Consider the following 24,893-nt stretch of genomic DNA (forward strand, 5'->3'; position numbering starts at 1 on the left):
TTTTAAGACTCAGAATATGACATAATCTCAAAGGAACCAATTAAGCTACTTTAAATGCTTTTAACCTAGAGTAGTGCTCAGACTCCAAAGATGGATTGTAAGAACTCAATATGGGGACAAGCCCCTGTAGAGATTCTTATGGTATCTATCATTGCACCATTTTGTGGTTAAAGGTAGTTTAAAGTATTGTTAAAGCCTTGTTCATGATTGAATTAGTCCATAAAGAAGCGTAATGTCCAATAGTAAATAAACTTCAAATTGATAATCTCAAAAATAGACTTAGCTTGAAAAATATCAACAGCAAGTGTTCAGCTGGGTCCTGACGCGTTTCGCCGCTATGGCTTCCTCAGAGAACCCGCTAAATAGCTGGAAAAGTTCAATGCTGTGAATATCCTAAACATACAAAACACAGTGCATGAGGTTATAAAGCTGAAAATGCACTTACGTCACAGGAAACAGAAAAAACTACTTTTTGAATCAGGTACTCAGCCGGTAGTGCTGTGAGTGTTTTATAGGTATTGTTTACTTGGATTTTCAGCTTTATAACCTCATGCACTGTGTTTTGTATGTTTAGGATATTCACAGCATTGAACTTTTCCAGCTATTTAGCGGGTTCTCTGAGGAAGCCATAGCGGCGAAACGCGTCAGGACCCAGCTGAACACTTGCTGTTGATATTTTTCAAGCTAAGTCTATTTTTGAGATTATCAATTTGAAGTTTATTTACTATTGGACATTACGCTTCTTTATGGACTAATTCAATCATGAACAAGGCTTTAACAATACTTTAAACTACCTTTAACCACAAAATGGTGCAATGATAGATACCATAAGAATCTCTACAGGGGCTTGTCCCCATATTGAGTTCTTACAATCCATCTTTGGAGTCTGAGCACTACTCTAGGTTAAAAGCATTTAAAGTAGCTTAATTGGTTCCTTTACCAGTGTCAGGATATCATTGACCTTTAGGAACTTCCTTCTTATATCTCCCCAGTCGTTTATATTATAATCTCAAAGGAGACATGAGTTGCCATTCCAGCCACAACCAATCTGGAAGATTATCCATAAGCTCCGGAAGGATTCAGTACATACCTTGACGCATAATTTAGGATTGATGATACCTATAAAAATTAGGAAAATTTACCCTACCTATACAATTGGTTTTTGTAGAGATATTAAGGCAATTCTCATTGCTTTGCCCAGCTAAATAAATTTAGTTAAATAAATGTGGAATGGTAGATTCAGGATTTCTCAAATGAAGCAATATATCATCTGCATACGCAGAGACTTTATATTCCCAACCTGTATTAGGAATACCTTGAATCTCCTTTGCTTGTTGAATAGCCAATAATAAGGGTTCCAATACAATATCAAACAACAAAGGAGATAAAGGACAACTGTGTCTAACTCCCCTCTCCAGACGAAAACATTCAGAAAAATTATTATTAATATATAACCTAGCAGAAGGAGAACTGTACAAGGTTTGAATCATTTGTATAAATCCAGAACCAATACCAAACCAATCCATTGCCTAATACATGAAAGTCCATTCCACCTGATCAAAGGCCTTCTCTGCATCCAAGGATACAGAGAAGTCCGGATCTTCCATGGCTTTAGATAAATTTAACATGTGAAAAGCCAATCTGGTGTTATTTGAAGAATGTTTTTGACAAACAAACCCCATTTGGTGCATACCCGCGATATATGGAAGAGCCTTGGCCAATCTCAAAGCCAATAATTTAGCCAATAATTTTCCATCTACATTGATCAAAGAAATAGACCTGTAATTCGCTATCAATGTGGGATCTCTATTTGGCTTTGGCAAGACAATTGTTAATGATTCTGCCATAGTACCTGTAATGCAGCCTTTACCGTATTTTCACGTAGATAACGCGCACCCGTGTAAAACACGCACACGGGTATAGCGCGTGAAAAACACAAATTTATGTACAGAAATTTTTATGTACCGCACACACCCGTATACCGCGCATGCTGCCCGACTCTCCTTTCGCCCGCCCCGACTCTCCTCTGGCCACCCTGACTCTCCTTTCGCCCGCTCCGACTCTCCTCTCCCCCTTGAAGTCGTGTCCCCACCCTGAAAGCCTGATGCCCCCCCGACGTCCAATTCACCCCCCCCCCCCCCGCAGGACTGCTCGCACCCTCACCCCGAAGGACCTCTCACCCGCACCCTCACCCCGAAGGACCGTTCGCACGCACTCCCACCCGCACCCCCACCCTGAAGGACCACTCGCACCCCCACAGCCTCCCGACCCCCCTATCATGTAGAAGCTCCTACCGGTGTCCTGCTGCTTCCGCTTGGCGGTCCTGACTTCCCGACACGATCGGGGCAAGAGGGAGCTCAAGCCCTTTTGCCCCAGCCAACCGCGGCACCCCCGACACGATCGGGGCAAGAGGGAGCTCAAGCCCTCTTGCCCCCCCCGACTCCCCGACACGATCGGGGCAAAAGGGAGCCCAAGCCCTCTTGCCCCGCCGACTCCCCAACTCCCCGACAATATCGGGCCAGGAGGGAGCCCAAACCCTCCTGGCCACGGCGACCCCCTACCCCCACCACATTACGGGCAGGAGGGATCCCAGGCCCTCCTGCCCTCGACGCAAACCCCCCTCCCCCCAATGACCGCCCCCCCAAGAACCTCCGACCACCCCCCCAGCTGACCCGCGACCCCCCTGGCCGACCCCCATGACACCCCCACCCCCCTTCCCCGTACCTTTGTGTAGTTGGCCGGACAGACAGGAGCCAAACCCGCCTGTCCGGCAGGCAGCCAAGAACAGAATGAGGCCGGATTGGCCCATCCGTCCCAAAGCTCCGCCTACTGGTGGGGCCTAAGGCGCCTGGGCCAATCAGAATAGGCCCGGGAGCCTTAGATCCCTCCTGGGGGCGGGGCCTTGGGCACATGGTCGGGTTGGACCCATGTGCCTCAGGCCCCGCCCCCAGGTGGGACCTAAGGCTCCCGGGTCTATTCTGATTGGCCCAGGCGCCTTAGGCCCCACCAGTAGGCGGAGCTTTGGGACGGATGGGCCAATCCGGCCTCATTCCGTTGTTGGCTGCCTGCCGGACAGGCGGGTTTGGCTTCTGTCTGTCCGGCCAACTACACAAAGGGAAGGGGGGTGGGGGTGTCATGGGGGTCGGCCAGGGGGTCGCGGGTCAGCTGGGGGGGCGGTCGGAGGTTCTTGGGGGGAGCGGTCATTGGGGGGAGGGGGGTTTGCGTCGAGGGCAGGAGGGCCTGGGAAACCTCCTGCCCATAATGTAGTGCGGGGTGGGGGTAGGGGATCGCTGTGGCCAGGAGGGTTTGGGCTCCCTCCTGGCCCGAACAACTAGCGGGGGGGGGTCGCCAGGGCCAGGAGGACTTGGGCTCCCTCCTGGCCCGATATTGTCAGGGAGTTGGGGAGTCGGCGGGCAAGAGGGCTTGGGCTCCGTTTTGCCCCGATCGTGTCGGGGGTGCCGCGGTTGGCTGGGGCAAGAGGGCTTGAGCTCCCTCTTGCCCCGATCGTGTCGGGTGTCGGGACCGCCAAGAGGAAGCAGCAGGACACCGGTAGGAGCTTCTACATGATGGGGGGGGGTCGGGAGGCTGAGGGGGTGCGAGCGGTCCTTCAGGGTGGGGGTGCGGGTGGGAGTGCGTGCGAGCGGTCCTTCGGGGTGGGGGTGCGGGTGCGTGCGAGCGATCCTTTGGGGTGGGGGTGCGAGTGGTCCTGCGGGGGGGAGGGGGGTGAATCGGACGTCGGGGTGGGAAACTATGTAAAAAAAATTTTGTACAACACGCTCACGCGTATAACGCGCACGGGTATGCGCGGTACGTAAAAACCACATATAACTCGCGCGTTATATGCGAGAAAATACGGTAATCAGTTGAGCCTGATATAATTTTAATAGATGAGGTAATAGAGTATTTTGAAATGACTTATAGGACTCTACAGTGAAACCATCACCACCTGGAGCGGATCCAACTCTAAGGGACCCCAACGCTGTTTTTAGTTCTTTCAGTGAAATTGGCTTTTCCAGAGTTCTTTTTATATGCTGGGAATTTTTGGACCTTTAATTAATTTTAAAAACTCTAATCCATCAAGTTCTTTGTTTGAATAGAGGTCAGAAGAATATAAAGCTTTATAATATTTCAAAAACTTTTAAAATATTTCCAATCTGGGATTGAGTTGTCCCATTTTCATCTACAATGGCCATAATTTTTACTTTTCTTTTTTTGGCTTTAAAATAATTAGCTAACATTCTTCCCGCTTTATTTGAATTTCCATAATACACAGCCTGCTGAAAAAACAATTCCTTCCTAGCCAATTGAGAGGAAATCTCATTGTATTTGTACTTAGCTTTTAAAAAAGCCTGCAAAATATTTTGTTCCCATTTTGAAGACAGCTGTAATTCTAAACTAAATAAACTAAACCTTAAGTTTGTATACCGCATTATCTCTATAAAGATGGAGCTCGGCACGGTTTACAGATAATTCAATAAATGAGGGAAGGACATAATAAGAAATTAGAGGTTACGAAGAGGATAGCTAGCTTTCCATTTTAAATAGATAGCTTTACGTTTTGGAGAAAAGCCAGGTTTTCAGATGCTTTCGGAATAATTGGAATGAGCCTAGGTTCTGCAGCGGGGCAGGGAGGTTATTCCAAAGTTCAGTGAATTTGAAGAAAAGGGATTTCCCTAATTTACCTGCATACATGATGCCTTTTAGTTAGGGGAAAGATAGTTTGAGTATTTGGGCGGATCTGGTAGTGTCAGGTCTCGAAGAATTCCATTTTAAGTTGTATGCCGAATATGATATAATTTGCCCCCTCATTAAAGCTTTAAAAGCATCCCACAACGTTTCCAACGAGATTTCCTCCGAGGCATTTATTTGAAAATATTCATTTTCAGTTGAAATTCCTCAATAAAATTTGCATCTGCAAGCAATGTATTATTGAATTTCCAAACAGGTCTACCAAAATCTTGTTTTACCATTTTGAAATCAATTCTGATTCCACCATGATCAGACAGACAATGACGGCTCTAGTGACCTCTTGAACTAATTTATCAGAAACAAAAATATAATCAATACGTGAAAACGATTTATGAACATGGAAGCAAAAAGAAAATTCCCGAGCATTAAAATGAAGAACCCTCCATATATCTTTCAAACCGCATAATTGTATCAAATTGTCTAAACCTAATGATTTTAATACCTTACTTGGTTTTTTTATCCATTACTGAATCTATAACAGCATTGAAATCTCCAGCCACCACCAAATTAGAGGCGGCCAGTGGTAGGATGAACTGTTGGAGAGTTTTTTAAAATTCCATTTGGTTTGAATTTGGAGCATATACATTAAATAACGCCAAAGTATCATTCCCAGAGCTCATGTTCACTTGAATCCACCTCCCTGAAACATCCGCAGAAATTAAATTGAAGAATGTGGAACATTTCCTATGTATTAAAATGGCAACCCCAGCCTTTTTTACCCACAGCAGGAGCATAAAAACAATGCTTCACCCCCCCCTCTAATTTTGATGATTTGATTGCGGAAAGATGCATTTCTTGAATATAATAAACGGATGTAGCGGTATATAAGAAATAAATTACATTACATTACTTTACATAATAAATATCAGCATCCTGTGTCTTTAAAAAATTAAGAGTTTTCTTTCTATTAATAGGATGATTAAGCCTATTAACATTCAAAGAAAAAAGTTTAAAATTCATTATATATTTCAATAAACTGATACCTTAGCAGAAATTCCCACAAGTTTCCCATATCTAAATATAACACATATAATACACATCCATATAATATACCCCATAAAAAGAAAATCCACCCCTCCCCTTTACATAAAAAGCCTGCTTGGAAACACTCATGTGGAATTACAGTCCAAAGCCCCCCCAGGTGTCCTTATACTAAGAATTCCCTTATATAACATATTCTATCACAAGGAATTTACATTGTGTATCCTTCTAAAAATTATAATATATAAAACTTTATATATACAGTGGTGCCTCGCATAACGGACGCCTCGCACAGCGAACGCTGCGCACAACGAACTTTATGTCTTGATCCGTACAACGAACTTCGTTTCACACAACGAAGTCGCCCGAGCTGCATCCTTCCGCGCAGGCACTGCGCTTAACTGCCCTCTCTCCGCCTGGTTCCCTCTTGCCCCCCCCGACTCCCCGACACGATCGGGGCAAAAAGGAGCCCAAGCCCTCTTGCCCCGCCGATTCCCCAACTCCCCACACAATATCGGGCCAGGAGGGAGCCCAAGTCCTCCTGGCCACGACGACCCCCTAACCCCACCCTGCACTACATTACGGGCAGGAGGGATCCCAGGCCCTCCTGCCCTCGACGCAAACCCCCCTCCCCCCAACGACCGCCCCCCCCCAAGAACCTCCGACCGCCCCCCCAGCCGACCCGCGACCCCCCTGGCCGACCCCCACGACACCCCCAACCCCCTTCCCCGTACCTTTCTGTAGTTGGCCGGACAGACGGGAGCCAAACCCGCCTGTCCGGCAGGCAGCCAACGACGGAATGAGGCCGGATTGGCCCATTCGTCCCAAAGCTCCGCCTACTGGTGGGGCCTAAGGCGCCTGGGCCAATCAGAATAGGCCCGGGAGCCTTAGGTCCCTCCTGGGGGCGGGGCCTGAGGCACATGGGCCCAACCCGACCATGTGCCTCAGGCCCTGCCCCCAGGAGGGACCTAAGGCTCCCGGGCCTATTCTGATTGACCCAGGCGCCTTAGGCCCCACCAGTAGGCGGAGCTTTGGGACGGATGGGCCAATCCGGCCTCATTCCGTCGATGGCTGCCTGCCGGACAGGCGGGTTTGGCTCCCGTCTGTCCGGCCAACTACAGAAAGGTACGGGGAAGGGGGTTGGGGGTGTCGTGGGGGTCGGCCAGGGGGGTCGCGGGTCGGCTGGGGGGGCGGTCGGAGGTTCTTGGGGGGGGCGGTCGTTGGGGGGAGGGGGGGTTTGCGTCGAGGGCAGGAGGGCCTGGGATCCCTCCTGCCCGTAATGTAGTGCAGGGTGGGGTTAGGGGGTCGCCGTGGCCAGGAGGACTTGGGCTCCCTCCTGGCCCGATATTGTCGGGGAGTTGGGGAATCAGCGGGGCAAGAGGGCTTGGGCTCCCTTTTGCCCCGATCGTGTCGGGGAGTCGGGGGGGCAAGAGGGCTTGAGCTCCCTCTTGCCCCGATCGTGTCGGGGAGTCGGGGGGGCAAGAGGGCTTGAGCTCCCTCTTGCCCCGATCGTGTCGGGGGTGCCAGGGACCACACGGAGTCACCCACCGTACCACCCGATTCGGGTAAGCGCAGGTATCGGTGGGTGGCTTATTTGCGGGGGGGTGCCTTATTTTACATTTTTTTCTAAAAAGGGGGGGCTGTCTTATTTGATGGCCCTGCCTTATCATCGGGGAAACACGGTAGAAAAAAAAAAAAAATGAACAGTTAAGTCCCAGTTTTTGCCGCTGAGACTCTGCCCTCTCACTGTAAAATTAGACTCTACTTAGTCTGTCTTTAAATTTAAAAAATGTGTGTTGTTTTAAAAAACAATTATGTTTTTAGATGTATCTAAATAAAAATAATAACCAAAAATTTATCTTTTTTTATGTCATCTTAGCATATTTTATGCTACAGAACGAATTATTTTTTTTAACATGTATTGTTATGGGAAAACGCGTTTCACATAACGAACTTTTCGCATAACAAACTTGCTCCTGGAACGAATTAAGTTCGTTGTGTGAGGCACCACTGTATATATATATATATATATATATATATATATATATATAATCTGTAAACCATGCCTATGTCAGATGTAACCTTGAGAAGAATAAATTAATTGTATACTTTAATAATGTTAATTACACATTTGATAAAGAAAGGGAAAAAAATTTCCTAAATTAAAAATCTTAATCCCTTTATCAACCAACCCTTCTTAAATTCTCATATAGCTAAATTAATCATATCAGTCTCCCTAATATCCTCTTAAATCATTTTTTAATTAAATAAATAAATAAATATTATAATTAGTCGACTCCCTTACTATCATTCTGACATATATTCCACCCAAAAAATGGTCAGCAGCCAAAGAAGAATTTCAGGAATTCCTGCTATCCAATTCACTTTCGAGCCCTTACAACCTCTTATGCGGCGACCTTAACCTACATTTAGAGAATCCAGATCTACCTGAACCCATCGAATGCTGGTCCTTTCTAACATCCCTAAGCTTCCCTCACCCCCCCTAATATCAACCCACACAAAAGGCCATCAACTGGACATTGTATCACTGACCAATTCGCACTCAAAAAACCCTATGATCCGACTAATATCTGAAACCTGATCAGACTCACTTTGGTCTGACCACAAAATATGCAACTTCGAGTTAGAATGGCAACAGACATCATCAACGAGGAACGCTAAACACAAACCCACTCTATTTAAAACAAGCAGAGGCAAACTCAACCCCATAGAATTCTGGTCTCACTATGACATTATTCACAACCACGACGAGGATCCCAACCTCTTCATGAACTTCTGGATCTCCACCAGCACCCAAATCCTTAACGAAATGGCCCCACTGAAAAAAAGAAGGTTCAGACCTAGAAACCAATCGGGATGGTTTGACTCAGAGCTCTTTGGGATAAAGAGAGAATTAAGAAGACTAGAAAGGAAGTGGACAAAGTTAGGAACACCAGAATCCAGAGACACCTGGCGCCAAATGCTAGCTATCTACAAAAACACCATCTCAAAAAAGAAAAAAACCTTCTACGCCAACATTATAGTCAACACCTCCTTAAACAGTAGCAAACTATTCAAACTTGTCAACGACCTGTTCGACACCCACCCCTACACAAACCCAGTAGAAGATTCCACGATCACAGCACACAACCTGGCCGATTTCTTCAACTCAAAAATATCTAAATCAAGACTTGCCCTCCCAAACTCACAAGACTCCCACTGGAACTACACCATCCTCCAGGACCCTGACTCCTCTTCTAAAGCCGACATGAGCTGGTCCAACTTCAAGGAAACTGACTGGCTAACGTTCATCAAGTTCTACAATAAATATACAAAATCTTATTGCAAATTAGACCCCTGCCCCCCTAACGTGATGAAATCTGCCCCCATCTACTTCAAAACCAATCTGCTAATCTGGATCAATCTACAATTATCCATTGGGAAATTCCCGGAAGACCTAGGCCAAATTATTATTATCCCCATAAAAAAGAACAAAAAAGAAGCAACCAACAACATCTCCAACTACAGACCCGTCGCAAATATCCCTCTGACTGCCAAATTAATGGAAGGCCTGGTAAATGCTGATCTAAACAACTACTTAGACAAATTCAATTTACTGCACACCAACCAATCTGGTTTCAGACCCGGCTTCAGCACAGAAACCATAATGGCCTCTCTTCTAAACTTCCTACACTCCCTTCTCAGTCAAGGCTCCAACTCTTTGATCCTCCAACTGGATCTAAGCAGCGCCTTTGACCTAGTCGACCACTCAATCATGCTGAACTGTTTGGAGTCAATTGGCATCTCTGGAAACACCCTTACCTGGTTCCGGGGATTTCTCGAACTCAGGTCTTACCAAGTACTCAAAGATGATTATCTCTCCTTCAGCTGGAACAACAACTGTGGACTCCCCCAAGGCTCCCCGCTCTCACCGACCCTCTTCAATATCTACCTCATCTCATTGGGACACCTATTACAGAGCTTAAATCTCACTTTCCACATTTACGCTGACGATATCCCATCGTACTGCCACTATCCGATATTTCGCCGAATTTCATCATTCACCTATCCAATATCCTAAACCAAATAGAACTCTGGATGAAGGCCTACAAACTTAAACTGAACACAGAAAAAACCAAATTTTTCCTAGCCTCTCCCAACGAGCAGATAAAGGACAACAAGATTCACGTGAATGGTAAAGATTACGAAGTTGATCAATCTATTAAAATACTCGGGGTTACCCTTGACAGACACCTAACACTAGAAAAACACACTGATCTAATGTTCAAAAAATGTATCTCTACCCTTTGGAAACTTCGCACCATCAAAAAATTCTTCAACGAATCATCCTTTCGTCTACTAGTACAAGCCTCCATCCTGAGTACTCTGGACTACTGCAACATCATATTTTTGGGTGCATACAAAAAGTCCCTCCACAAGCTAAGATTAATCCAGAACACTGCCGTCCGTCTCATCTTTGGACTCAAGAAATGGGAACATATCTTGCCATATCTCCAAATACTCCACTGGTTACCTGTTGAATCCAGAATACTTTTCAAATTCGCCTGCATCAGCTTCAAAGCGATCTTCGGGATGCTACCAACTTACCTAGCTTCCCAATTCCTCACCTACCGTCCAATAAAGACCTCCCGCAGAACAAACCTCTTTATTTACCCATCCCTGAAATCATGTCACTACAAGAAGTACCTAAACAGAATGCTTTCTTTCCAGGCTGCCCAACTGAACACATGGCTAGCAAAACCAATACTCAAAGCCACATCATACGCGGACTTCAGAAAATCCCTGAAGACCCGCCTCTTCAACATCACCTAAACTCTCCCCCTACCAGGTATAACCCTCCTCAAAAGTCCTCCCCCTTCCTTCTCCCTTCCCCCCAACGCTTAATGCTGTACACCTCTCTTACGCACTTTATACATATCCAGCTGTAAACAGCATTGATCTCTAGTAACTGTTCATACTGTACCAGCCTATAACTTACTCTAACACCCTGTATCCTATCGTAAACATCCTGTAACTGTTCTCTTGTAAATATCTTTACCTTTTGTAAACACCCCAGACCCTGCTCACTTTGTTTTATCCTGTATCTTTGTAAACATCCTGTAACTGTTCTCTTGTTAATATCTTGTACCTTATTGTAAACACCCAGTACCCTGTATCTTATTGTAAACATCCGGTAACTGCTTTCTGGTTATTACCTTATTGTAATCACCCAGTACCTGCTCACTTTGTATTATCCTGTATCCTACTGGTAACACTGTACTCTCTCTAGACACGACTTTCACTGTAAACCGCTTCGAACTTAGGGTATAGTGGTATATAAGAAATAAAATTATTATTATTATTATTATTAATTATCTCTGAATCCATTAAAATAAATATTAAAGTATTATAAATAGATCATCCCAATACCATGGAACCAATGAGCTAATAAATTAATATAGTATATAATAACAATACAATCGATAGATATAGAATAAATATTGAACATTTAAAAACTTGTAAAAATTGGAGATGAATATAGCAATAAATGATATGCTAACTAATTCAGCCAATTATTATTTAAAATAAAACTGAGAACCCTTTATTATTAGACCCCAATACACCGTACTAAACATCTATTTATTCTCCAACTTATATTGAGTCTCTGGAATTAGACTGCAATCAACCAAAATGTTATGCAGGAGACTGCATTGGACATATGTCTAAAAGCCATAAGATTTCAGCAGTTCACACTGAATTTAATCAAGACATGGGGAAGAATATCATATCGAAATATCATTATTATTCAATGGACTAGAGCAGGTCAATATATATTTCACTTGTAGATCCATGCAAATAAATTAAAAATTCATTTCTGTTAATTCATCCTTTACAAGTGAATCCATTTACTATTGGAATTCATATGATCAGTGTATTTCCTTGTGGGTGCTAAAAACCATGCAGAAATCCACTTAATAATGGTAGTATAGTAACTCCACTTCCAATCTTCAAACACTTATGATCCAACTGAATTTACTTTATATATAACATTGTATTTTCTTCAAGTATTCCAAAGTTTACTACAAGATAATAGCAAACCTCTCCTTAATTGAATGTTCCCAATGTTGCAGATCCTTCTCTTTCCTCTCCCTCTCTCTCTCTCTTTCATTTCCTTTTCCTCTTCTTTGCCATTAATCCAACCAAAAGCTTTCCCATTATATACTTGTCCATAATATATTTTCAAGACCTACTTAGACATAGGTTCTTTCTGCTACTCCAAGAACTCCAGCAATCTTTCTGAATCTTCAAATTGGGTCGTTTTATTATCTAGTGTGACCCGCATCACCGCTGTATACAAGAGGCCATATTTAGCCCCCAATCCCCTAAGCTTTGGTCAAAGTTGTAGAAATTGCTTTTGCTTATTAGCAGGAATTTTTATTTTTTTTTTATTTTTGCAAAATCAGGGACAATATGTATATTTGAATCCTTGTACATTATTTTCCTGTTGACTTTAGCTAGGCTCAAGATTTCGATTTCCTGCTGAAAACGCAAGACTAAATATTAAAGGTTGCGGGCTTCCAGTTAATTTTGCAAGAATTCTGTGGGCCCATTCTATTTCTAGCGGAAATCTAGGGCTCAAGGGGACCAGCTTTGGCACTAAACATTCTAGAAAAGCAACTGCATCCTTCCCCTCAAGCCCTTCCAGTAGCCCCAAATTTCTCAAATTATTACATCTGGACCTATTTTCCAGATCTTCAATCTGACTCACCAGACTTTGTACAGTATTGTGATCTTTCTGACATTGCTTTAGTGTCACCTCCGCTTTTTTCACACTTGTTTCTAGCTTTGTTGTTCTAGCATTTGCCACCTCCATTTGCTTGGACAAATTAGCCATTTCTTCTCTCACTTCCAACATGATGTCTCTAAGCTCTGCTATAATGGCAGTGCTTTCCAAAACATAATCCCTTGGAAGTGGAACTCTAGAGGGAATTGGTGGATCTGCTTTCAGCCTCTTTGCATTGCCACTAACACATGCTGTATCCAATTTAGTTTGACGAGATGAAGACATTTTCCCACACTTGCCATTACATTTCACTCAGGAGTTTAATGAATATTTGTTCCTTCACTCTCCGTGAATTTTTATCAACTACAGAGCAGTAAATAAGAAGAACTTATTAGACAAATTGTCTCTCTGCTTCCATTGATAATTAAGCAGATAGCTGATTCTGTCTTCCCAAAGCTTGTCAAATTGTCAGAATAATTTATTTTCCCATTCAGGAGATGTGCTTAGCTGATCTAACTTTTGCACTCTTCCGTTATTATTTTAACGGTTCCTCAGGCTTCCATTATTGTTTGTAGCTAACAGCTAGCTCTGCTTTAACCCAGAGCTTGATCAATAGTCTGAAAAATAAAACAAATTGTAATTGTATTTTGTAGCACCTCTTTGCTTCAACCTCCTCAATTTTTCCTCCTTACCATTCAGGATATGCTTTTAAATTATCTAACCGTAACACTCCTCTATTATTGCTTCAACGGAACTCTGAGCATATTTCATATTTCTCAATTTAATCTTCTATTTAGCCACATAACTTTCTGAGACTATCGGCCTTTTATTTTTCTCCCACAATCTTTCTGGCTACCAACTGTCAACTGCAGCCATTGATGATTTCACCTTTCTGCTTTTTCCTTTTTCTTGCCCTTCCATGACTCTCCGCTACAAGTGCCGGTTACACTTTCATATTTTTAGCACTTATTTGCTTATCCCCGATAGTCATTTTATCTTCTTTATCAGGAAATGCTCTTAACTAAAACCAACTGTTATTTGTGGCAGGCGCTGATCATTTCTTCTCACATCTATATTTCCCCGGCTCACCGTAACAAATGCCAAAGGAAGTAACATTAAAAAAAAGAGATTTCATCTTCTTTTCACTTCTCCTCTAGTCTGCTCTTAATTTCCACCATAAAGAAAGGGAACCACTATACTTTTAACAGAAAAGGACACCCGAGGTTGTGGGGAGAAATGATTAGGCTTCCAACATATTTAGCTGCCAAGCCATGCCCCCTCAAATAGTTTCTTTATTCTGCTGATGATTAATTTCATTTTATGTATTAAAAAAAAAATCTAATAAACATTATTAAACTTTAAAAAAAAAAAGATAAGCTATAGCATTTTAATTTTTCTCTCTGTATATATTTTTATTTTGTGGTCACTTATTTTGCACTCTCTGAGGGTCTATCTTATGTTTTAAGTGTGCAACTGAGAACAGGTATTCTGTTAACATAGGGGTCCTTTTACTAAGGTATGCTAACCGACTTAGCGCATGATAATCGATTTAGTGCGCGCTAAATCAATTAGCATGCGCTATTCTATGCAAGGATGTTTAATAATCCGATTTATTTAGTTTTCCCAGTAGGTGCTTTCCCCCAGATCCCTCTGGGATGTCATAGTTATGCAGTTGGGCAGCAGGGGTAGGCAATTCTGGTCCTCGAGAGCCACAGGTAGGTCAGGTTTTCAGGATATCCACAATGAATATGTATGAGATGGATTTGCATGCACTGCCTCCTTGAGATGCAAATCTATCTCATGAATATTTATTGTGGATATCCTGAAAACCTGACCTGCCTGTGGCTCTCGAGGATTGGAATTGCCTACCCCTGGGCTAGAGGAATAGCAAATGTGAAGGAGGGAGCACTGAAGCAAAATTTGGCTTAGGACGCCACAATCCCTTGATTTTGTCTTGTCTGTTTCACCCCCCATCTTGAAATATGACTGGAGCAGGACATTAGCTTTTAGAAAAAAAATTTTTTTTTTAAACTATCTGTTTGGGCAGGTGTTTTCTGAAATGTAATTGTCTTCTAGATATTCCTTTTTCTTTATTCTTTATATATTTTATATACAATACATGTTTTATTGTGGGTGCAAAATTATGAGCTACTTAATAATAATGTTTGAATAGGTGGATTATAAATATAAAATGAAATGCAATGAAAATGAAATTTTTGTTTCTCTCCTTTCTATATCTCATTCTTTTGTGCTGTAGAAATCTGAATGAATGTTTTCCTTTATTTCTGTGATTTTTTTTTCTTCATAGAGGCACTGTCTTGGTGAAGCTTTGCATAAATCTATCAGCAATGTAAGTGAGCTGCACTTACAGCTTGTATATGAGGGCATGTTTTAAGTTGTATACAATCTTAAGCATTGGTTTAAAATACATACTACACTAGCAATCAGTGAGAAGTCATGTGCATCTGGTTTTAGAGAGCTTCTGTTCCACTTCTCATTTGTTTGGATTAGACATTTGACTACACATACCATTTGTCATTCAGCATCTTGGTTCAGCTAAACTAGAGTTACCATATAGCTCCAGAAAAAGGGAGACGGATTGAGACCTCCAGGTTTTACTTCCATTGAAAGTAATGTCTCAATCTGCCCTCCTTTTTCTGGAGCCATATAGTAACCCTATAAATAATGGTATATATAAAGCAACCATTTTAGTATTACACATGAGCAGATGCTAGGGCAATACATGTTCATATATGTGCTTTTTATACAGCATGAAATTATAATTTCCACTTTTGTAGTAAAAGCTTCATATATTGTTTACTTGCATACAGCAACAAATACACAAGATAACAAGTGGGTAATGCATGTGGAGCATGGCCTATGGAATTCTTTCCAACCCCTCTGCATGTTCATAAAGCTCTGTAGCTCTGTTGTTTCTGTCTCCATCTTTAACCTAAAGAAGACAGATGATGCCAAGATGGCGGATGGACCTGGTAGCTGAATGGTCCGGCTCAGACGCTCGTTTGACACTACTGGCTTGTATTTCTAACTATGCCGAAAAAGAGAGGCCGAAGCACTGCTGGAGCTTCGTGGCATCTTGGCCTGACCAAATTCGGCAATATCGATGAGCTCTTGCATCGAATGCATGAAATCTTGGAGGCGTTGGCATACCTGCTGGAGATGCTCTGTAGAGGCGAGACAAAGGCAATCTCCCTGGATTTAGAAACCACCTTGAGTCCCGACGCCAGAGCACCTCCCCCTCAGACCATCAGCTCCCCATGGGTGGAGGAGCAACCGGAAGGCAGTGTGCACTTTTCCCAGGAGGCCATTGAGATCACGGATGGGAGCATGGAATTGGATTCCCTACATTTGCAGGAGAGTCCTGTGGAGCCTGAGGTTCTAATAATTTCGAGGGTGGGTCACAAACAGGAGAGTCACTGCCAGGAGGAGAGGCCGGTTGGTGAGAACACTGAACTTGAAATTTAAAAAGTTTCTTTTACATTAGAGAAACCCCGAGAGGTAACTCTTGATGCCATTTGGGATCTCGTGGCAGACCTAGCTAAATCAATTAAGCCCCAGCTGGTTCAGCTGGAGCATAAAGTAAATATCTAAGAAACCGATATAAAAAATATTAAAACTGAGTTACAAGACTTAAAAAATTCCACAGTAGTCTCCAAACAATTATCAGAAACATTAGTGAGAGCTAATATAAACTTGAGAAGAAAATTGGAGTCTCTAGAAAATTTTTCCCGCAATAGTTATCTTAGACTGATTAATTTTCCCAGAGTAGCGACAATATCTTCTAGAGAAATGCTGAAACGCTATATGATGGAAGTCCTAGAAATTTCAGAATATTTGTTGCCACCATTTACCCAGGTGTATTATTTACCCATAAAAAAAGAGGAACAATTAAAATTGCAACAAGACGATCAACAATCACTAAGCATTACAACAATATTGGAACTTTCGGATAGAGAAGTGGCGACAGCGGCAACACTTCTGATTACAGTAGCCTTAGCACCAGATAAAAATTGGTTACTTAGATAGAAAATGTACTAAAATGGTTCCAAGGCTTACATAGTAACATAGTAACATAGTAGATGACGGCAGATAAAGACCCGAATGGTCCATCCAGTCTGCCCAACCTGATTCAATTTAAATTTTGTTTTTTGTTTTTCTTCTTAGCTATTTCTGGGCGAGAATCCAAAGCTTTACCCGGTACTGTGCTTGGGTTCCAACTGCCGAAATCTCTGTTAAGACTTACTCCAGCCCATCTACACCCTCCCAGCCATTGAAGCCCTCCCCTGCCCATCCTCCTCCAAACGGCCATACATAGACGCAGACCGTACAAGTCTGCCCAGTAACTGGCCTAGTTAAATCTTTAATATTATTTTCTGATTCTAAATCTTCTGTGTTCAACCCACGCTTCTTTGAACTCAGTCACAGTTTTACTCTCCACCACCTTTCTCGGGAGCGCATTCCAGGCATCCACCACCCTCTCCGTAAAGTAGAATTTCCTAACATTGCCCCTGAATCTACCACCCCTCAACCTCAAATTATGTCCTCTGGTTTTACCATTTTCCTTTCTCTGGAAAAGATTTTGTTCTACGTTAATACCCTTTAAGTATTTGAACGTCTGAATCATATCTCCCCTGTCTCTCCTTTCCTCTAGGGTATACATATTCAGGGCTTCCAGTCTCTCCTCTCTTAACCAACTGATCGTACCAAGTCTATAGCGACAATATCCAATCCTCCAGCTGGGTAAACCCATGCGGAGTCACAGGGTTCCCCCCTATCCCCCACTATGTTCAACATTTACCTATTCCCATTGGCAAATCTACTGGAAAAATTAAAAATCAAATTTTACATCTACGCCGATGACATCATCGTAGTCCTGCCCCTAACAAGCCTGACTCCTGAGAAGAAGAATCAACTAGCACTAATTCTAAAACAAATCGAAACTTGGATGACAGAGTTCAAACTGAAACTCAACCCTGAAAAAACCAAATTCTTCCTGGCAATGCCCAAATGACAAAATCAAAGATACTATAATAACCCTGAACGGTCAGAACTTCCCCATTGTCGATACCATAAAAACCCTGGGAGTGACACTGGACCGCTACCTCACTCTAAATATGCACTCAGAACTACTGATCAAAAAAGGCTTCTCGACACTATGGAAACTAAGAATCATCAGAAAGTACTTCGACACATTATTCCGCTTATTGGTGCAATCCTCCATTTTAAACCTACTCGACTATTGCAATATCATTTATCTGGGGTCTCTCAATAAAACCATTCAAAGACTCTGAATCATACAAAACTCAGCTGTGCGACTGATTTTCGGCATAAAGAAATGGGATCACATAACCCCCCTACTACCAAAAACTCCACTGGCTGCCCCTGGAGGCAAGAGTATTGTTCAAATTTGTCTGCCTCTGTTTCAAATCCATTCTCGGTTTAGCCCCTCTATACCTGGTCTCCCACTTCAAACTAGACTGCTCCACCAGGCCTACACGCAGAATACGTATGTTTAGCCACCCTACATTAAAATCCTGCCGATACAAAAGATACCTTGACAGAACGGTTGCCTTCCAAGCAAGTCTGCAGAACAATTGGCTAAGCAGCATCATCAAGCACTCCTCATCCTACCTCAACTTCAGAAAACTAGTTAAAACCAACCTGTTCAACCGATTTGTGACCAAGGATTCCTAAAGACTTCACTGCTTACACCACGCTGTATGACCAGCCCTTACTGTAAACCACCTCGACCCACTTCTTATTGTAAACCTGCCCCTACAATGTAACCTTACTCTGTACAAATATTCATGTACTCAAAGACTTCATTGTTTTTTTCGCTGAATGTCCAGCTCTTCTTTATTGTAAATTGCCTCGAATTACTTTGGCTTTGGCGGTATATAAACAATAAATTATTATTATTATTTTCTTCAAAAATAAACAAAAATAATTTCTTGGATACAAAATACAAATGTTTCTAGATCTGGCACGGGACACACAAAAATGTCGATGTGAATTTCTGATCTTAAAGCCGGGTGTTATTGCTCTCGGGATGATTTTTTTCCTTCGTCACCCGTGTAAATGTGTGATACAGTATCAAATGCAAAAATATGTTTTCTTTGATCCTAGCCAACTGACAGCCTTCTTGTAAGCGGCTCGCCTGAAAGCAGGGGTAATATGAGTGCTCATAGATTTGTTTGATATCCTTCTTCAGCTAATTGAATTTCCTGTTTCTTCATATTTTCAATGTCTCTTTATTAATTTGCTCGCTGATTCTACTTCTAGGACCCTATTTTGAGGACTTGAGCAGAAGTTAAGCTACAAATTTCTTATTATGGTTGGTTATATTATTATAATTTGTATTATATTTTGTTTTTCTGCTTAACTTTACCTTTCTGTACAAGTGGATACTTGATATGTTATTGAAAATTGATAAATAATTTTAAAAAAGGACAGATGGTGGTAGTTGCATAGTGTGATAACTTATACATTTTATTGTTCAAGTATTGTATAAGGAAAATAAACTAAGTGCAATAATGCGTCAGACCATTAGCTGACACTGTCAACAGATATGAAATGATAGATTTGGCAGTTTAATCACGGAGTTGCACTGTCCCATGGCTAGGGCTGGATTAATATTTTCTCTGAGGACAAGCGGGCATAATATTCTCACATCTGGGTAATGTCATCCATGGAACCCAGTATGGACACTACCAAGTGCACTGTCAATTTAAATATTTTTAAGATAGTGCCCATACCAGTGCCTTCCTACCCAATATCTGCTCGTAGGCCTGCAGTTCTTATTTTTCTGTGGAACTGAGAAGCTATGTAACATAAGAACATAAGAAGTTGCCTCCGCTGAGGCAGACCAGAGGTCCATCTCGCCCAGCGATCCGCTCCCGCGGCGGCCCATCAGGCCCATTGCCTGAGCAATGGTCCCAGACTGTCCCTATAACCTACCGCTACTCTTATCTGTACCCTTCAATTTCTTTATCCTCTAGGAACCTATCCAAACCTTCTTTGAAGCCTTGTAACGTGCTCCGGCCTATCACAGCCTCCGGAAGCGCGTTCCATGTGTCCACCACCCTCTGGGTGAAAAAGAACTTTCTGGCATTTGTTTTAAACCTGTCTCCTTTTAATTTTTCCGAGTGCCCCCTTGTACTTGTGGTTCCCCGTAATCTGAAAAATCTGTCCCTGACTACCTTTTCTATACCCTTCAGGATCTTGAAGGTTTCTATCATGTCTCCTCTAAGTCTCCGCTTTTCCAGGGAGAACAGCCCCAGCTTTTTCAGTCTGTCAGTATATGAGAGGTTTTCCATACCTCTTATCAGTTTAGTTGCTCTTCTCTGGACTCCCTCAAGTACCGCCATGTCCTTTTTGAGGTACGGCGACCAATATTGGACACAGTACTCCAGATGCGGTCGCACCATTGCACGATACAGTGGCAGGATGACCTCCTTCGTCCTGGTCGTGATACCCTTCTTAATGATACCCAACATTTTGTTTGCTTTTCTTGAGGCTGTGGCGCACTGTGCCGACGCCTTTAAAGACGTGTCCACCATCACTCCCAGGTCTCTTTCAAGGTTACTTACCCCTAGCAATGATCCTCCCATTTTGTAGCTGAACATCGGGTTCTTTTTCCCTACATGCATGACCTTGCATTTCCCTACATTAAAGTTCATTTGCCATTTTTTGGCCCATTCTTCTAGCGTCGTTAGGTCCCTTTGCAGATCTTCGCAGTCTTCCATGGTTTCAACCCTGTGGTAGAGTTTGGTGTCATCCGCAAATTTAATAACTTCGCAATTTGTTCCCGCCTCCAGGTCATTAATAAATATATTGAACAGGAGCGGTCCCAGCACCTGTCTTCAGTTTTCTCTTCAGCATGTCAAACTTTTCAATATTTTTGTGCCTTCCTGTCCTTATTTTTCACAATTTTTGTCATAATTATTTATTTTTATTGTGTTTCTGTATTTCTCTCGTTTGGTTTCATTTTTCAAACTTCTTGGGGTTTCGCCTTCAGGGCACTTTGAGCCCTTTTTTCTACCTGGGAGCATTGATCATTTTTCACTCACGTGCCTGAGCCATTGAACCCTTTGATTTAGCATTGGCTGTTTTCTCCTCCATGTAAAGGTTGTAGGTACCAAGTGGCTTTAAAAAATGCTCTCGATGTAATTGAACCATCTCAGGCTCTGACCCACATAATTGGTCCATTCATGTCTGGGTCCTGACCAGCAGGACATTAACTATGTCCTCTGTCTTCATGTGCAGAAGAGGTCACTTAAAGCCTAGAAACTTTAATTTGACAAACTTTTCTATATCACATCAGCATCTACATCCAGCATAATGGAGGACTTGGAATCTGACACCCAACCTCTTATGATTTCGACGTTGACATTGAGTGCATCAACACTGTGTCTAGATCATTGGATGTCAGGCTCTTTACAGAGGCAGGACTATACATCATCTTCATCAATGCCTCGAGTATCGAAGGACATAGCATGTAAGAAAGCTAAGAAGCACATTCTTCCCGTTCTACAGATATCACTACATCCTCCCAGGCATCAACTTCGGTGCACAATAAGCGTCAATGAAAAATTGACTGTTTTCCATCCATGCTGATATCTCCTTGGAGACATGCCTTAATATTGAGGTCTTTCACGTGACAACAACCAGTATAACAAACTACTTCCATGCCATTGTCTCTCCAAGTACTGGTACCAACTCTCCAGGAAGATATCTGGACTAAGCTCAGTGTCACCAAGCAACCGGGCTGAGCAGTTATACCCATCACATGTCCACATCCCAGGTACCTTGGTTCTCTGTAAAATGCAATACAACAGGGTTGCAAACACAGTTCTTCAAACATGTGACCAAATCTTCCAGACCTCCTGGTCATCCCAAGGTTCTCCCTGGACTCCTCATTCTCCTGGGTCCTCCCTTGACTCCATCCCTCCAGGACTCTCCGGAGTCCTTCCTCTGACCATGTATTGGCCTGCCAGGTGTTTGACAGCTTCATGTGCCTTTCATTGGTTACTGTACTAGTTGCCACTGTCCCAGCCAGTCCCTCCACCGGATGCTCCTTAGATCTTGGCCAGTTATCCCAGGGTCTCTCGGGCTGCTTCACCTGGGGTCCTCTCTGACAGCTCTCAGTGCCATCGCTGGTCTCTCCGCTGGTTGCTATCGCCAAACAGCCACCTGACCCTCTCAGCCCTGGACTCTGCCAGCTCTTCCAGCTGCCTCTAGTGGGGCCACTGCCAGTCCCTCATTCCCTGACCTCTTGGGTTCCCTTCACCTGGATCTTTTTTCACTGGTCCCTTCACCGGTCGTCAAGCTTGAGTTCCTTCCTTGACTCCAGGCTCTACCAGGCCCTATGGCTATTTTAAGATTTTTCCTCCTGGTGTATAGGTCCCTGCAAACCCTCCCACCACCAGGCTTCACTCCAGGGCCAGATCTCTTCACTGGTGTATAGGTCCCTGCAGACCCTCCCACCAGTACATCAATCCCCCCTGTCAGGATTGGTCAGCCTGGCCACCCTGCTCTGCTGCACCAGGTCCCCTCTCAGTGTTGGTCTTCAGGGATTACTTTGAGTTAGGCCAGAGGCCAGCATTCCTCCTTCCAAGGGTGGCCCAGTCCCCAAAGGAGCTCCTTGCCTTCTAAGCTCTCTGTGCTGGGAGCTGTTTTTCAGCACCACAGTCCACTCATGGTGAGTGGACAGCTCCCAGCAGCACTTGCATCTCTAGGCAGATACCATACCATATTGTTTCTTATACTCTGGCTCAGTGAGCTCCACTGCTCGGGCTCCCTCCTCTGGCCAGTGAAAGATACTCCACCCTGTCACACTAAGGCAGGAGCTTTATCCCAGAATAAGCAGGCAGCATATTCTCATATATGGGTGGCATCAACAATGGATCCCCGATGCAGACAGCTTCACAAGCAGACTTGCTTGAAGAACTTTTAGAAAGTTTGCGACTGCCGCACCGCGTATGCCAACCCAACGTAGGGCGCGTGTCTACTTAGTTCTGGTTTTTCCGAGGAGCTGAGAAGCCATTGCTTTGAGGTTCTGTGCGAGCGAACAAACTAGTTCAGTTTTTTTGCCTTCTCTGCTGCGGCTTTCATTTCTTTTTTCTTTTGAGAGTCGTTGCGTTAACCGTGTCGATTAAAAAACCCAATTATTATTAGTCTTGTGACTACGGAATCTGTTCTGCGGCCTAGTTCCGCGGGACTTGATTTGGCTGTGGCCATCTTTATTTCGATGTCCCGTCTGATCACTGGCTTCAAGAAGTGTAGCCAGTGTCAACGTGTGATCTCCATCACCGATCATCATCATTGGTGTATTCAGTGTCTGGGCCCAGATTACTGCACGGAGTCATGCGTTAGCTGTGCTACACTTCAGAAGAGGTCACTTAAGAAGCGTTGGGTTCAACAAGAGAAAATCTTTGAAGGTATGGATTCGTATAAACCTTCTCCCTCAATCTCGACACCGTCCAAATCTTCCTCAATGGTAAAGACCTCGACATCAGTATTTGACCTCGGGGAAGTTGTTGAAGACATCTCCGGACAGGGCTTTGTCCAAGTCGATGTCTCCTCATTTAGGTATGTTGGCTAAGAAGCCACCAGTCCTCCAAGCTGAGTCTCTGGCCCATCAGGTTGATCCATAAGCCACCCAGAGACCTTCATACCGTGCCTCCAGGTCGAGAGACCCTTCTCGCCAGAGGACACGCCTGCACCAAAGATACCAGCTCCATTAGTATCGGTGCTTGTTTTCCAGGACATACTGGAGGCGTTGTTGCACAAGGAGTTCCGACCTCCACTGCAGTCCAGCCTGAGCACTCTTCTACTTTACAAGGAGTCGAATTTCTTGAGAGTGCCTCGAGATCAGCATGGGCACTCATCTCCTTTACAAGGAGTAGAGTCCTTGACAGTGCCTGGAGACCAGCATGGGCAATCCTCTAAGGGACAAGAAAAATCTTCCAGAATGTCTCAACATTGATCCTTATAGAGCCACTCCTCATTGCAGGTCACCGAGGTCTCAAACTCCACCTCTACACCATTCATCGACGCATTCATCAAGGCAAGTCTTGAGGTCACCTCGATGGGCTCGGTACTCTTCTGAGCATCATCGTTCGAGGCAATACCAGGGTGCTTCCCATTCCGGATCTCCCAGACACAGGTCTTCCTCATCATGACACCATTCACCGAGGCATTCTTCATTGCCTCGAGATTCTTCGAGGCCATGCACCCGTTTATCGAGGCGTTCTCCAATGTAGCAGCATTATCAACTGGTATCTGGTTCCCATGAGGTCTGAGAAGCCACCATGTTTTTTGACTCAGAGCTTCACTAAGAGATTCGTTACCTGTACGTCCTGAGGCAGCTTTTTTGAAGCGAAACGCTGGCCATCGTCGACGGGTGGTATATCTCTTCCAGACACAATCAGTATTGCTCTGATGAAGCATTAGCTGCTTAATCATTTCTGTAGTCTCTCAATGCAGCATAAACAACTTAGGGATTCTACTGCATTGCACAAGGCTTTTATATAGTGAAATATTATAGAGGAGGTTTTTTATGCCAATGATTATATTAACCCCCATAAAGCCTCCTATTTATCTGTTCTGTGTTCACAGAAGAAAATCCTGGAGAAGGACCGAGATTGTCTGGCAAAGTTACACGAGAAAATGGAGTAGATTCTGCGCCGTTCACGGAGGAGGGTGTTTATGAGCAACTTGAAAAACTGAAGGTGGACAAAGCGATGGGACCAGACGGGATCCATCCCAGGATACTAAGGGAGCTCAGAGAGGTTCTGGCGAGTCCTATTAAAGATTTGTTCAACAAATCTCTGGAGACGGGAGTGATTCCTGGGGATTGGAGGAGAGCGGATGTGATCCCTATTCATAAAAGTGGTCACAGGGATGAAGCAGGAAACTACAGGCCGGTGAGCCTCACTTCAGTTGTTGGAAAAATAATGGAAGTGTTGCTGAAAGAAAGGATAGTGTACTTCCTTGAATCTAATGGGTTACAGGATCCGAGGCAACATGGCTTTACAAAAGGTAAATCGTGCCAAATGAACCTGATTGAATTTTTTGATTGGGTAACCAGAGAGCTGGATCGAGGACATATGCTAGATGTAATTTACTTGGATTTCAGCAAAGCCTTTGATACAGTTCCTCATAGGAGGCTGTTGAACAAACTTGAAGGGCTGAAGTTAGGACCCAAAGTGGTGAACTGGGTCAGAAACTGGCTGTCGGACAGACGCCAGAGGGTGGTGGTTAATGGAAGTCGCTCGAAGGAAGGAAAGGTGACTAGTGGAGTCCCTCAGGGTTCGGTGCTGGGGCCAATCCTGTTCAATATGTATGTGAGTGACAT

General features: G+C 43.7%; 1 protein-coding gene across 6 annotated transcripts in view; it reads left to right on the top strand.

Moving 5' to 3' along the window:
- FAM184A (family with sequence similarity 184 member A) overlaps nt 1-24,893 on the top strand; it is a 408,528-nt gene that overhangs the window by 255,029 nt on the left and 128,606 nt on the right. For 4 of the 6 annotated variants that reach the window (XM_033938486.1, XM_033938491.1, XM_033938489.1 and 1 more), the window contains one exon: nt 14,823-14,864. The exons of the other annotated variants lie outside the window; for them this stretch is intronic. In XM_033938486.1, coding sequence (XP_033794377.1) covers nt 14,823-14,864 — 42 coding nt within the window. The remainder of the gene's footprint in view (nt 1-14,822; nt 14,865-24,893) is intronic. 6 annotated transcript variants of the gene reach the window in all.

Source organism: Geotrypetes seraphini, chromosome 3 (assembly GCF_902459505.1).
Source record: "Geotrypetes seraphini chromosome 3, aGeoSer1.1, whole genome shotgun sequence".
In the NCBI taxonomy this organism is placed as follows: Eukaryota; Metazoa; Chordata; class Amphibia; order Gymnophiona; family Dermophiidae; genus Geotrypetes; species Geotrypetes seraphini.